The sequence below is a fragment of the Danio rerio genome, chromosome 17 (genome assembly GCF_052040795.2).
Source record: "Danio rerio strain M-AB ecotype USA chromosome 17, GRCz13ab, whole genome shotgun sequence".
Taxonomy (NCBI): Eukaryota; Metazoa; Chordata; class Actinopteri; order Cypriniformes; family Danionidae; genus Danio; species Danio rerio.
In genome coordinates, this window is record NC_141037.1 from 57462501 (window position 1) to 57476213 (window position 13713).

At 40.8% G+C, this 13713-nt stretch overlaps 2 protein-coding genes across 8 annotated transcripts in view; both read left to right on the forward strand.

Moving 5' to 3' along the window:
* Positions 1 to 8814, forward strand: part of myt1lb (myelin transcription factor 1-like, b) — a 165311-nt gene extending 156497 nt beyond the window's left edge. For 4 of the 5 annotated variants that reach the window (XM_087291119.1, XM_087291121.1, XM_087291120.1 and 1 more), the window contains 4 exons: positions 297 to 400; positions 582 to 629; positions 1886 to 1945; positions 5840 to 8814. In XM_087291119.1, coding sequence (XP_087147245.1) covers positions 297 to 400; positions 582 to 629; positions 1886 to 1945; positions 5840 to 5980 — 353 coding nt within the window. In that variant the 3' untranslated portion in view covers positions 5981 to 8814. The remainder of the gene's footprint in view (positions 1 to 296; positions 401 to 581; positions 630 to 1885; positions 1946 to 5839) is intronic. The other variant, XR_015513861.1, reaches the window with a different exon arrangement.
* A 3000-nt stretch (positions 8815 to 11814) lies between these two features.
* Positions 11815 to 13713, forward strand: part of pxdn (peroxidasin) — a 92837-nt gene continuing 90938 nt past the window's right edge. For all 3 annotated transcript variants that reach the window (XR_015513836.1, XR_015513835.1, XM_087291089.1), the window contains exon 1: positions 11815 to 12043. Coding sequence is in view for 1 of the 3 variants with exons in the window: in XM_087291089.1 (XP_087147215.1) it covers positions 11859 to 12043 (185 nt within the window). In the remaining 2 variants the exon portion in view is untranslated. The remainder of the gene's footprint in view (positions 12044 to 13713) is intronic.

The following is a 13713-nucleotide window of genomic DNA, read 5'->3' on the forward strand; positions in this document are numbered from 1 at the left end:
CAGTTGTAAAAAGACATCTAACTGACATCTAATTATAACAAAAGACATCTAATAAACATCTAACTGACATCTAATTGTAAAAAGACATCTGACAGACATCTTAATGTAAATAGAAAGTTTGTGTAAAAAATATTTAGAAATAGAATTTATTGCAAACAGACATTGAATGGAGTGACGTCAAGTGTCGCTGAACTGTTTATACACTACTACCACTATTACTTTTGTGTCTTTTTGTGTCGCGGTTCAAGCTGGATGTGATTTACTATATGATTTATGTCTCTTTGTTCTCTTTTTAGGTTTAGACTGTGATGCAGATATTAAACAGCTGGATGAAGATATTAAGGGTTTAAATGAATCAAATTCACAGGTTGAAGCAGATATGATCAAACTCCGAACACAGGTAAGGGAATTTACACAATTATATATATATATATATATATATATATATATATATATATATATATATATATATATATATATATATATATATATATATATATATATATATATATAATACTGATCATGTCAAAGCAGCTTCACAGAAATCTTTCTGTTGACCACAATGTCTTTCTGTCTCCCAGATCACCACAATGGAGTCTAATCTGAAGTCCTTAGAGGAAGAAAACAAGGTGACTGAACTGCACTTTGACAACAGTGACCACATCCATTTACTTATTATATCCAGCAGTCACATGCTAAGAGCCAAACAGCACCCGCACAAACAGCATATGAAGCTTTAGTTCATGTGAAATAATTAAAAAATAAAGCCTATTCTTGATGATACACTGGCAAACTGTTGAGCAATGTTGTCGGGCAACTTTTGGAAATTATGCCATCAGTGCATAACTAAGTGACACACAGTGCAACTTATTAGGGAAACCGGATCTAGGTGCAATGTGGTTGTCACTTCTCAATAGCAAAGAAATCTAGCAACATCTCGCTGCAATATACACTCACCGGCCACTTTATTAGGTACACCTGTCCAACTGCTCGTTAACGCAAATTTCTAATCAGCCAATCACATGGCAGCAAGCCAGTAATGCATTTAGGCATGCAGACATGGTCAAGACGATCTTCTGCAGAAGAAGATTGGAGAAGCGTTGCCTGGTCTGATGAGTCTCCATTTCTGCTGCCACATTCGGATGGTCGGATCCATCCTGCCTTGTTTCAGCCGGTCAGGCTGCTGGTGGTGGTGTAATGGTGTGGGGGAGACTTTCTTGCCACACTTTGGGTCCATTAGTACCAATTGAGCATCATATCAACACCACAGCCTACCTGAGTATTGCTGCTGACCATGTCCATCCCTTTAGGACCACAGAGTCTCCATCTTCTGATGGCTACTTCCAGCAGGATAACACAGCATGTCATAAAGCTCAATCATCTCAGACTGGTTTCTTGAACATGACGATGAGTTCACTGTACTCAAATGGCCTCCTCAGTCACCAGATCATAATCCAATAGAGCATCTTTGGGATGTGGTGGAACTGGAGATTGGCATCATGGATGAGCAGCCGACAAATCTGCAGCAACTGTGTGATGCTATCATGTCAATATGGAGCAAAATCTCTGAGGAATATTTCCAGTAGCTTGCTGAATCTACGCCACGAAGGATTAAGAAAGTTCTGGAGGCAGAAGGGGTCCAACACGATACTAGTAAGGTGTACCTAATAAAGTGGCCGGTGAGTGTAGGTTGTTTGTACATGATTTGACTTGGTATGTAACAAATGATTATATAAAAACAAACATTCACAAAGTCACTGCAACACACATGGCATTGTGTCCAAAGATTGAAGCGGCATGTTCATAGATCTGTGTATATTCAGGACTGTGTGTTTTGTGCATGTTGTTTACTGTAAGCTAATGCACTTTCATTTTTCTCCTCTAGAAATCATTTCACAAAGAGCCTGCAGTTAGACACAACAGTTGTTTACAGCTGCACCAGAGAGTAAGTTCAACTATATGTTGGTATGAATACTTGTTTGGTATTAAATATACTGTTTATCTAAAATATTATTGCATTACTGCCCTAGTAGCAAAGAATTCTGGCCCAGATTTGGCATAAAGCTGGCACAGCAGGCATTCATCCGGCACTGGCATATAGCGTGTGGGCCAAACATGGCCCGGGTTTGGCAGAGGTGGCACCGTCTTTAAGGCGGCACACAAGATTTGGGCCAGATGAAAAACGTAGTATTTGGCCCAGATTTAAAAATTTGATAAGTGGGCCATGTGAGTTTGGCCAGTCTTGACCCACATTTAAAATACACTAAAATCATTTTTGAGTAAAGAAAAAAAATTCTACCAATCAGGTCACTTTGAGAAAAAGCGTGCCCATAGTGTGCCTAAAGCGCATCACTCCATGCGTTTATCAATTTCATTGCAATCGTGACACACCAACCTATCTGGCCCAGTTCAGGCCCAGTTATGAGTTATTAACTTGGCTGAGACTTGGCCCAGATATGGTCTGTGTTTGGCCCTTGTCTGGAAGCCAGATTGGTCCAGTCATGTACCGTAATTCACTGCGGCATGTGGGCCAAGCAAAACCTGATTGTGTGGGCCAGAGCTGGGCCAGAGAAATTTTGCTATGTGGGAGGCATTCAACCGGCACTGGCATACAGCATGTGGGCCAAACATGGCCCGGGTTTGGCAGAGGTGGCACCGTTTTTAAGGCGGCACACAAGATTTGGGCCAGTTAAAAACGTAGTATTTGGCCCAGATTTAAACATTTGATAAGTGGGCCATGTGAGTTTGGCCAGTCTTGACCCACATTTAAAATACACTAAAATCATTTTTGAGTAAAGAAAAAAAAATTCTACCAATCAGGTCACCCAGTTATGAGTTATTAACTTGGCTAAGACTTGGCCCAGATATGGTCTGTGTTTGGCCCTTGTCTGGAAGCCAGATTTGGTCCAGTCATGTACCGTAATTCACTGCGGCATGTGGGCCAAGCAAAACCTGATTGTGTGGGCCAGAGCTGGGCCAGAGAAATTTTGCTATGTGGGTGCTAAATGATGAACTTAGGCCCAATCCTAATTCTATTTTTGTACCCCTTGGCCCTTACAACCGGGTGTTAAGGGGAAGGGCTTCAAAATGTACCCCTAAGAATTGGGACAGCACTACAGCACCTGCACACGTCATCATATGTCATCGCGATCTCTTGCTTCATATGAGATTAGATGATCGCGACTGCTGTAGTGATTCCAGTTGTGCTATTTGTTTGGTATTTATCTTCAGGAAATCACTGAAGGCATATATCATGTTATCATAATGATCTAATGTGGCAACAAGATCGTAACTGTACTGTGCATTTACACAGTGGCCATATTCATCAATGTAAAGACATGAAAACAACACTAACATTATAGCAGACACTGTAAAAATCTCATTACCAGCCACTACATTACTGACAAGGTATTCGAGTGTCAGAATGTTGTTGGACGGCTGTACAGGAGTTATTATTAGGGATTATAGATTACGAAATTTTACGAAGCGGATTTTATTTTAGTGTTTTTTTTAAAAGCGTTGGTCCCACTTTATATTAAGTGTCCCTAACTACTATGTACTTACATCAAAAAAATAAATACAATGTACTTACTGTGTTTATAATGTATTTGAGAACACTTGTGGTGCTCTTGAGTTAGGATAGAGGTTGGGTTATCGACAGGTTTGGTGGCTTGGGTAGGTTTAAGGGTGGGTTAAGGTGTAAGGGATGGTCAACAGTGTATTTACAAATGTAATTACAAAAGTTGATTACAGATGTAATTACATACTATTAATTCCTATGTAAGTACATATTAGTTAAGGCCACTTATTATAAAGTGGGACCAAAGCGTTTAAAGAGCCCATATTATACATGAAATAGGGTCATATCTTGGTTGTAAGGGTCTCCAACAACAGTCTAATATGCATGCAAGGTCAAAAAACACTTTCATGGTCTTATAATCTGCATTTATTTTTACCTAATTATCCCAGCGACTCCCGTATGAATCGTCCAGTGATTCATTTGTTCCCAAACCCCTCCTTAGCGCGAAGCTAATCTGCGCTGATTGGACCGATGACAGTCTGTCGCGATTGGTCGACTGCCTTCAGTCAGAGAGGGAAATGGCCAATAGCTAATCAGCAATTTAAAAAGTAATCACAGTTCATACACGCTCGATAGTGTAGGCGTGGATTTTAGCTGCCACACTATGGCGAGTGGATAGTGCCACGGATAACCGAACGAAGGAGACAGTCGTGTACTCGCCATACCACACACACACAAAAACACACACACACACCTCCGGATGACAACGCTCCCGCTTCCGCCCGCACCCGCCAGGTTTTAGCCTGAGAACCCGCTCCGTTTTCTGCCCGCCGCGCCCGATCCCGCTAGAGCGGAGAACACAACCAAATATCACCCAGTATACAGTCCAGACAGCCAAGCTGTCTGTATAAAAACACACACACAGCACAAAGTACACAAAGCTCGTTCGTTCGTTCGCTCTCTCTCGCTCTCTCTCTCTCCCCGCGCCAGATTTCTGCGGCGCGGGAATACATTTCCGAATAAATCGCGGGAGCGATTCTAGCACGGAGCTCCATAAACAAACAGCACGCGTCGCGTTTTTAACGTGACTTTGCACGCGATAAGATAATATATCCAGTTAACCTGATACAGTACACGCGGTTACAAGTAACAAATCACAACTAAATACATTTGCAAGCTAGAGTAAACGAGGCAACAACTTTTACCGCACGTACTTACACTTGAGAAATGGAGGAAGAAACCCATCCTGACGTCCATCAGTTACTCTTTACTGATCCTTCCTTTAACAAACTCAGATGAAGTATTCTTTGTAGCATGTAGCTTCCAGAAGTTTCCAACTGCTTGGTTATAATGCTGATGTTTCATCTTTGGGTAGAGACTCAATATAATGTCCATCTGCAGTGTTACTTCAATCGACCGGCATGTTTGTGTGCGTGTGTTTGTGGGTGTGCGTGTGTTTGTGGGTGTGTGTGTGTGTGTGTGTCTGGGTTTCTGCGTCAGAGGGCGGGGCCGCAGGTTTGAAATCTCCCGGGTTTGCGCGTGCACGTGAATAACTTGGTTTTGTTCGTACGTCATGGCGAAACACCTAATGAGTCGGTATCAAGGCGACTCGTTTGAAGCACTATGAGTCGACTCTTTTATAGATGAATCAACCGTTTTAAACACTGTACACTAACAGATTTAAGCCTTAGCTGGATACTTCACTTCACTTAGAGCTGTGTTACACACTACATGGAGGGGAATTTTCAAAAACCCATAATATGGGCTCTTTAAAAGCGTGGTTATGAATATATATTAAAATGTGTGCTTGTTTGTCATAAAGATTCATAATAATGACAGAAAATACTAATTTGTGGATCTCCTGACTTCTGGGTGCTGCGATCCTGCTGTTGTGGCTGGTGTATTCTGGGAAATTTTCTTACCACTTGGTTTTGAGTGTGGTCCTGAAAAATCTTCGTTCGAAGGGCTATTCACCCCCTTCCCTTTAGCCCTACGCCTTCAAGCTAAAGAGAATTGGGACAAGGATTAATAAGGGAAGGGCTGAGGGGGAGAATTGGGATTGGGCCTTAGAGAATCAGAATCAAAATGAGCTTTTTGTTTGATTATTTCTGCTCAAACAATCATGGAACAAAGACAAGAGTACAGAAAGAAAAAATAAATCTGAAATGATCGTTTTGGGGGATTTTACTACTGGAAAAACATGCAAATGACAATCCCTTTCCACAATTTTTGCTCTTTTTAACAAGGTTTTTAAATGATTATTGTCATTATCTTTATAAATTGCGCTGACTGGAGATGTCTCTGCCTTTTTTTCCACAGGAGCCCATGAGCGAACAGAACTTTGACGCATATGTAACAACACTGACGGACATATACACGAATCAAGATCAGTATCAGAGCTCAGAGAACAAGGCCCTGCTAGAAAACATTAAACAAGCTGTGCAAGGCATTCAAGTCTAGCTGCTGGGAACGAAGCGGCTGCGTTCTCACAGCATAAGGATCTGAAAACACTTCCAGAAAAAGAGAAGAAAATCCTATAGGATGCATCACGCTTCCCTGTTGTACTTTATCAAACGTCATGTTCTTTAAAAACAATGCTGTTATGCTGACTAAACATTTTTTTTAATTATGATTTTTTTTTCTGGCCTTGCTTTATAAAAAAATGATCATTATTTGGGGGGGATCTGCAAAGCATTTACATTTAGTACGTTTTTATATGGGCTGGTGTAATGTGAATCATCCTTCCCGCTGCTCATCAATGCACCTTTTAGTGTATTTACAGTAACATCAACGCAACTACTACAACGGTACAACATTAGCTGACGCTTGCTGAGAGATCATCAACATCAAAAAAAAATTGTGCCATTTATGGATTTTATTTATTACACATTTTACGGTAAGAAGTAAAATTTATTTATTTATTTATTTATTTATTTATTTTACAGATTTGTCGAAAGCATTGCATCCCTCACACTACCTGATAAAAGTCTTGTCGGCTATCCAAGTTTTAGGAACAACAATAATAACTGGACTCTTAGTTGACCATTTGGTAACAGAAGTGGCTCATATGAAAGGTAAAGGCCTCTAGATGACGCTTATTTGAGCACAATAAAATCGGATCATGCCTTGATTATTAATGATTTGATTAGGACAGTAAGATCTGACTCTGCTTAGACTAAAGTCTCATCACTGAACAGAAATAATGTCCAGTATAGAATATAAAGTCCTGCTGCAGTGGAGACAGAATGAATATTGTGTCTGACTCCATCATGAGCTTGGAGGACTGCATCCATACATCTCTGACATGACTCAAATCACTGATTAATAAAGTCATCTGGAATGAAGAAGAAAGCGTTCAGCAGGACTCCCAGAGCTCATCAAAACTCTTTGTGTTCACCTTTAACGCCTCCTCCGTCATCAGCTCAATAATGTTCATGTCTGGTGACTGGGCTGGCCAATCCTGGAGCACCTTGAGCTTCTTTGCTTTCAGGAGCTTTGATGTGGAGGCTGAAGTATGAGCAGGAGCGCTATCCTGCTGGAGAATTGTCCCTCTCCTGTGGTTTGTAAGGTAATGGGCAGCACAAATGTCTTGATACCTCAGGCTGTTGATGTTGATCATCCACTCTGCAGATCTCTCGCACGCCCCCATACTGAATGTAACCCCAAACCATGATTTCTCCCTCACCAAACTTGACTGATTTCTATGAGAATCTTGGCTCCTGTAGGTCTTCTGCAGTATTGGTGATGATTGGGATGCAGCTCAACAGATGATTCAGCAGAAAAATCCACCTTCTGACACTTACCCAAATGATCAACTAGAAGTCGAGTTATTATTTGCTGATCTTACAACTGAAATCGACAACAAGACTTTTGTCAGGAAGTGTACATTAAACTAATCACTTCTGGCCAAAATATGAGCTCTAAATCCATAACGGTGCATCCATAAATAACAGTAGCCAGAATGGGACTGCCTCAGCAATATGTGACTTAACCATGTGTATATTTAAAAAAAGAAAAGAAGAAAAAGAACAAAAACGAGATGCAATCTATGTGGTGGGTATATGCAATTTCATGTTTGTACACAGCGGACACTACAGAATCTTTCTACTATATGTAAATGATTGATTTTTATATAAATCTTTTTAATACAAATGTTTTAACGGGACGGAGGTTGGAGTTTAGGAGATGTTTCAGTTGGTTGCTGTGCAAGAGACACTTTTTTTTTGTTGTCGTTTTTGGATGTTTGTACAGTACGAAAACCGTCGGAGAAGGAGTTTGTAAAGAATATAGACAATAAAAAACGGGACCTACAGGGTTTTTGCCCCTCCACACTTTTTGTGCCAGAAGACTATTTGCACTTCAGTCGATGTGCAATCTCCAGGTGTCTCAAAAAAAAGGGAAAAAGGACGCGAGGAAAGACTTTCAGCGGCTTGAGCAGAGATTACAGGGATTCACGAGGACAATATCTTTACAATATTGTGCGTTTTTAAATGACGATGCTAGTTCGTTGAGTATGTTCTATATCATATGAAGTAATCCCCAGCACTTTATGTCTAATCACTGTACAAAATCATACGAGTAGTCAATCAAACATGAAGCATTCGAAGAAAAGAAAATGTTATCTGAGGTGCATTTTTACTCGTGCTCGTCATTTCCATTGTACGACTAGCTGTAGCAGCCTTGCTAATATCTTACCGAGAGCTAATGCAAAGGTGCTTGTACTAAATCTTATCCATCGTACTACTAATCAGACCTCTTTTTAGGACTTCATTATTCATCACATCTGCAGCTTTCTGCCAATATAGTAATGCTTTCAATAGAGAAACTAGCTAGTATCAGTTCTGAGTCGGTTATCAGCATCGGGTACAATGGAAATTTAAGCACAAACATGCTGCTCATTTACTGTCAATGCATATTTAAAAAAATAATAATAAAACGTGACTTATTAATTACCTGAGGTAAAGCGGAAGAAGTCACATATTAGAATGCTGATTTTCTTTCCATATGAATTATTGTGAGTTTATTTATCTGAGATTATTCATTCGGAGGTTGATCTGTTGAATCATCGACGAAGACGGGGTTTTTGTATAAACTATCGTGCTCTCTGTGGAACTGGAGTTTGATTTATTTTTGTACGATGCAGCATGGATTTGTTGACATTTTAATTTTATTCTAAATGTGTGAGATCACAAGTTGGAGTGATTTTTCATTTTTAAATCGTGGAATTTGTACAATATTTGTCATGCTGGATGTTGACACATCGTACTCTGAATAAAGAAAATGGTGTTACCACAGTCGTGACTATATAGACTGCTTTCATTGCGGGAATATGCCGGAGAATGAGTCTAACTATATAAATATGTGTGTAGATGTTTATTTGATATGCATTATGTGTGTGCCGTGCTTCTATTCACAAAATATGTGATTTGTATGTGATCATCAGCCATTTTTAATATAGTTTTTGGTATTTTATATGAAAGAACTTGATTGTCACATTATTAGTCATGCTTTAACTAATTATCTGTTGGGTTTCAGAATATTAATCACGCTGCATTTGCATGAACTGATAAGATTAATGGCGCCACATACAATTAAATGAGTTAATGTGTTGTCTAATATCTACATAGTAGGTCTGTGGCTTATGTAAGTTAAAGAAATATCCAGAAATGTTTTTATGGTTATTTATTTCCAATAAAATACCTCTAGAATCAGAAGATCCTTATTGACCATATTTGGAATGGTCATGAATTTTTATGAGCTCTGCTCTGGTGCACAGCTCTCAAACATGCACAGTGAAATGTACTCTTAGGGTGCTTTCACACCTACACTTTTGTTTCGGAACGTATCTCGTTTGCCTAGTTAGCGCAGTTCGATTGGCATATGTGAACAGGGCAATCGCGATCTGTTCCGCGCCAAAGTAATCGCTCCGAGATCGCTTGAATGAGGTGGTCTCAGCTCGATTGAAACGAACCCTGGAGCGGTTCGATTGCAGTGAGAAAGCGATCCGATCCGAGCGCGGTTATATCACAGTGTTTTATGGATATGTAACAGGCATACGGCTATATGAAGAGAGAATTATGAGTAGGGCGGGAAGTTTCGCGAGTCTCCGGATGCTTGCAAACGAGTGATGATCTCCCGGTAATCTTGCGTCTACCTCCCGGTCCTCAAATAGGCATAGTCGCGCACCCTTTTCACCCCTCCCCACCGCGTCTCTCCTCAGACACGTCGCGCGCGCACCCTGTCAATCACCACCAAACCACCACCTCTCCTGACAGCTGAGCGGGACGCTGCAAAATAAACCCTGACACTCTGATCAATGTGAGGAGAGTTTACTCACACGTGACTTGTTTTAGCTCTTTGGTCCGATTAGAAACTTTGCAGTGTGAAAGCGAACCGCTCCAAGAGTAAATAGCAACAATGTAACAATTGTAATCTCTGTTTCGGAACAACTGAATCGATTAACAGGTGTGAAAGCACCCTTAGGTTAAAATTGGGTTAAAATTAAAATTGTTACAATGTTGCTCTTTGTTCTTGGTGCGGTTCGCTTTCACACGGGAGAGTTTCTAAACGGGTCCAAAAACTAGATAAAACAAGTCACTTTTGAGTAAACTCTCCTAACATAAGTCAGAGTTTCACTGTTTATTTTGCAGAGTCCCGCTCAGCTGTCATGCGTCCTTATTTATGACAATGAGCAATAAGACAATATAAGCGATGTGAAGACCAGGGGAGGGGAGTAGGGCATATTTGAGGACTGGGAGGGAGAATTTCTGCTGAATCATCTGTTCAAATGCATCCCAATCATCACAAATACTGCAGAAGACCTACTGGAACCAGCATGGAGCCAAGATTCTCATAGAATTCAGAGATCTGCAGAGTGGATGATCAACATCAACAGCCTGAGGTATCAAGACATCTGTGCTGCCCATTACATTACAAACCACAGGAGAGGGACAATTCTCCAGCAGGATAGCGCTCCTCATACTTCAGCCTCCACATCAAAGCTCCTGAAAGCAAAGAAAGTCAAGCTGCTCCTTGGCCAGCCCAGTCACCAGACATAAACATTATTGAGCAGTACATTTTCTGTTATTTTACAAACTTATTTCTATAATATTTTGTATACGTTATATTATTAAGTAATAAAAAAGTCAGTAAAAGTCACTTTGTTAAACTGCAGAGTTGGATTTTCAACATCAAAGGTCGACAGAGCAGAGATCAACATCCCATAATGCAACCCACAACCGTCAGATAAACAGAAAACACTTTTGAATAACAAAATATGGAAACTTATTTACATACTTCTTTTGTTTGTTTGTTTTTTTACAGTGTGAAGTGCGAGTAAGCCTAATGGCATAATTTAGATTTTTGGCTGAGGTATACCCTCTTAAGGGTTTAATCTCCTCCAAATGTTGATTAGCCTTCAAAATAAGCTCTGATCATTCACAAAAATATATATTTACTTTAATTGACAACTTATTTAACCGTTTATTTGATTGCATATTCACACATTTAGACGTTTTCCTTAATATAATTCCAGACCCAGCAAAAAAATCCAGCTTTAACCAGCCAAGATGGTCAACCAGTCTGGTTTTAGAGGGGTTTTGGCCACTTCCAGGCTGGTTTCCAGTCATTTCCAGCCTGGTCTTAGCAGGTCAGGCTGGGAAGTGACCAGCTAAAACCATCTTAAACCAGCTTGACCATCCTGGTTTAAGCTGGACATAGCTGGTTTTGGCTGGGCTCCCAGCCTGGCTAGGCTGGTCAAGCTGGTTTTATCTGGTCATCTCCCAGCCTGACCAGCTAAAACCAAGCTGGATATGGCTGGAAACCAGACTGGAATTGGCCCAAACCCCTCTACAACCAGGCTGGTCGACCAGCTAAACCAGTTAACCATCCTAGACTGGTTTAAGCTGGATTTTTCAGCAGGGGAACAGTATTCTAGTGAATGTGAAATCATATTAGCCGACTACCAAAGTACATTGTTCACAGACTATTAAATTCTGCTAATGTTGTTTTCAAGTCATACTTGTAGTACCGTGGTAAACAATATGCGAATTAATGTGCAAATATAAAACCAACTTTACTTTAATTCTGTAAGTAACGTTTAATGTTTCCAGTGCACATACGTAGACTGCGTACTACACGCGTAGCGTACTTCCCAAACGCCGGCAGCGCACGTACTTTGAAGTGTGCAGTGGGCGAAAGTTTAGTAGGATGGGCTTTTCTCGTGAACATGATTGAGGAGGCTGTGATTGGTCTTTCATGCCGTCTAGTACACGGGCTGTAACACTGCCCTACTTCCCACTGGACTGCTGCTGGATTCCTGCGCACTGCTCTTTCGGTCATGGCGTTGCGGACTGTGCGAAACTTACCCTGCTTTTTAAGTGTACTCAGCGTGTTTCTCCTCAGCAGTGGCCCGTACCGGGTGTCCTCATGTCCGAGCCGCTGTTTATGTTTCCGTACCACTGTCAGATGCATGCATTTGAACCTGGAATCAGTGCCCGCAGTTCTTCCTCAGACCACAATCCTGTAAGTACACTAGCTTTTTTTGTTCTCCAAGTGTCTGCTTGATTGCTCTATATCTATATCGGAACTACTCTCTTTAACAACTTTAAGTTGTAGCAATGTTTGCGTGTTCTGCATTGGTCTCACCGGTTGCATACAGGCGAGTTTGTCTTGCGGCGTCTGAATATTGCGGTAAAATTGTTTTTATTTTCGCACATTCGTTCATTTTTGAATAGTGACAACTTCTAATAACGATTCTTAATTATTTACCAACTATTTTAGCTGTGAAATTACTTGTGAGACAGCGTTATTTAATTGACTGTGATCAATGCTTACTTTCATAGTCGTTTGTTGCTCATGCTAATATGATTTCCCCTGCAAAGAATACTTTTAGGAAATAATATTAGCGAGAAAGTTTGAATGTGTGAATGTAAAACCAACTTTACCCCAGTAGTTTGAATCACCTTCCTCATCTGGACGGGTCTTTGTTTCAACACTGAGGCTGTGTCTGCACTTTAACCCTACATAGGCAGCATTTTGGGGGCGCGATTCGACTATATTAGATGTGTACCAACGCAAACTCTGATACAAACCCTGCAGGAATCTTTGCACGGCCACGAATGCAGCAAGAATTGTGATTCACTTAATTACCGGAGCATATGACATCGGCTCCGTCCCAATACACGCACTAGTGCTCTTGGCCACTTGAGGGCGCGTGAACGCGACAGGAAGTAAGTGCGCGAGACTGTGTGTAGTACCAGTCTGAAAAATTGCCTCAGTTCTAGTAAAACTAAGTAAATACATACAATTTCTTAATGATAACATAACGCTAGATGACAATTTGCAGGTTATAACTCAGAATGGAAAGATGTAAACATGCTATTCTGAAAGTAAAATGGCTAACTGTGAGATTATAGCTTGTAATTGTGAGGGGAAATTATCTTAAAGGAAAGCATTTGAGACATTTAATGGGTGATATTGAAGATTCAAAATGATGTTCATACAATGTTTACAAAACACTTTACTGTAGGTTTTCGCTAGTTGATGTTTTAATGTGTTTACTAAGGTCAACAAACACCGAATACAACATTTATTACTGTATTTATTCAGCTTCGTTAACAAAAACAACGTTGTTTGTAACTCATAGTGCGTTAGCTAATGTTAAACAAGCACAACTTGGTCAGTTGGCATTTCTGTGTGGAGTTTGCATGTTCTCCCTGTGTCAGTGTGGGTTTTCCTCCGGGTGCTCCGGTTTCCCCCACAGTCCAAACACATGTGCTTTAGTGGGATTGGGTAAACTAAATTAGCTGTAGTGTATGAAAGTGTGTGTGAATGAGTGTGTATGGGTGTTTTCCAGTATTGGTTTGCGGCTGGAAGGGCATCCACTGTGTAAAACATAGGGCAGAATAGTTAGCGGTTCATTCTGCTGTGGCGACCTATTTCAGAGACTAAGCTGAAGGTAAATGAATGAATGAACTTTCCCTGCTGAAAAATCCAGCTTAAACCAGCCTAGGCTGGTTGGCTGGTTTTAGCTGGTCAACCTGGCTGGTTTTAGAGGGGTTTTGGCCACTTCCAGGCTGGTTTTCAGCCATTTCCAGCCTGGTCTTAACTGGTCAGGCTGGGAGTTGACCAGCTAAAACCAGCTTGACCAGCCTAGCAGGATGGGAGCCCAGCCAAAACCCAGCTATGTCCAG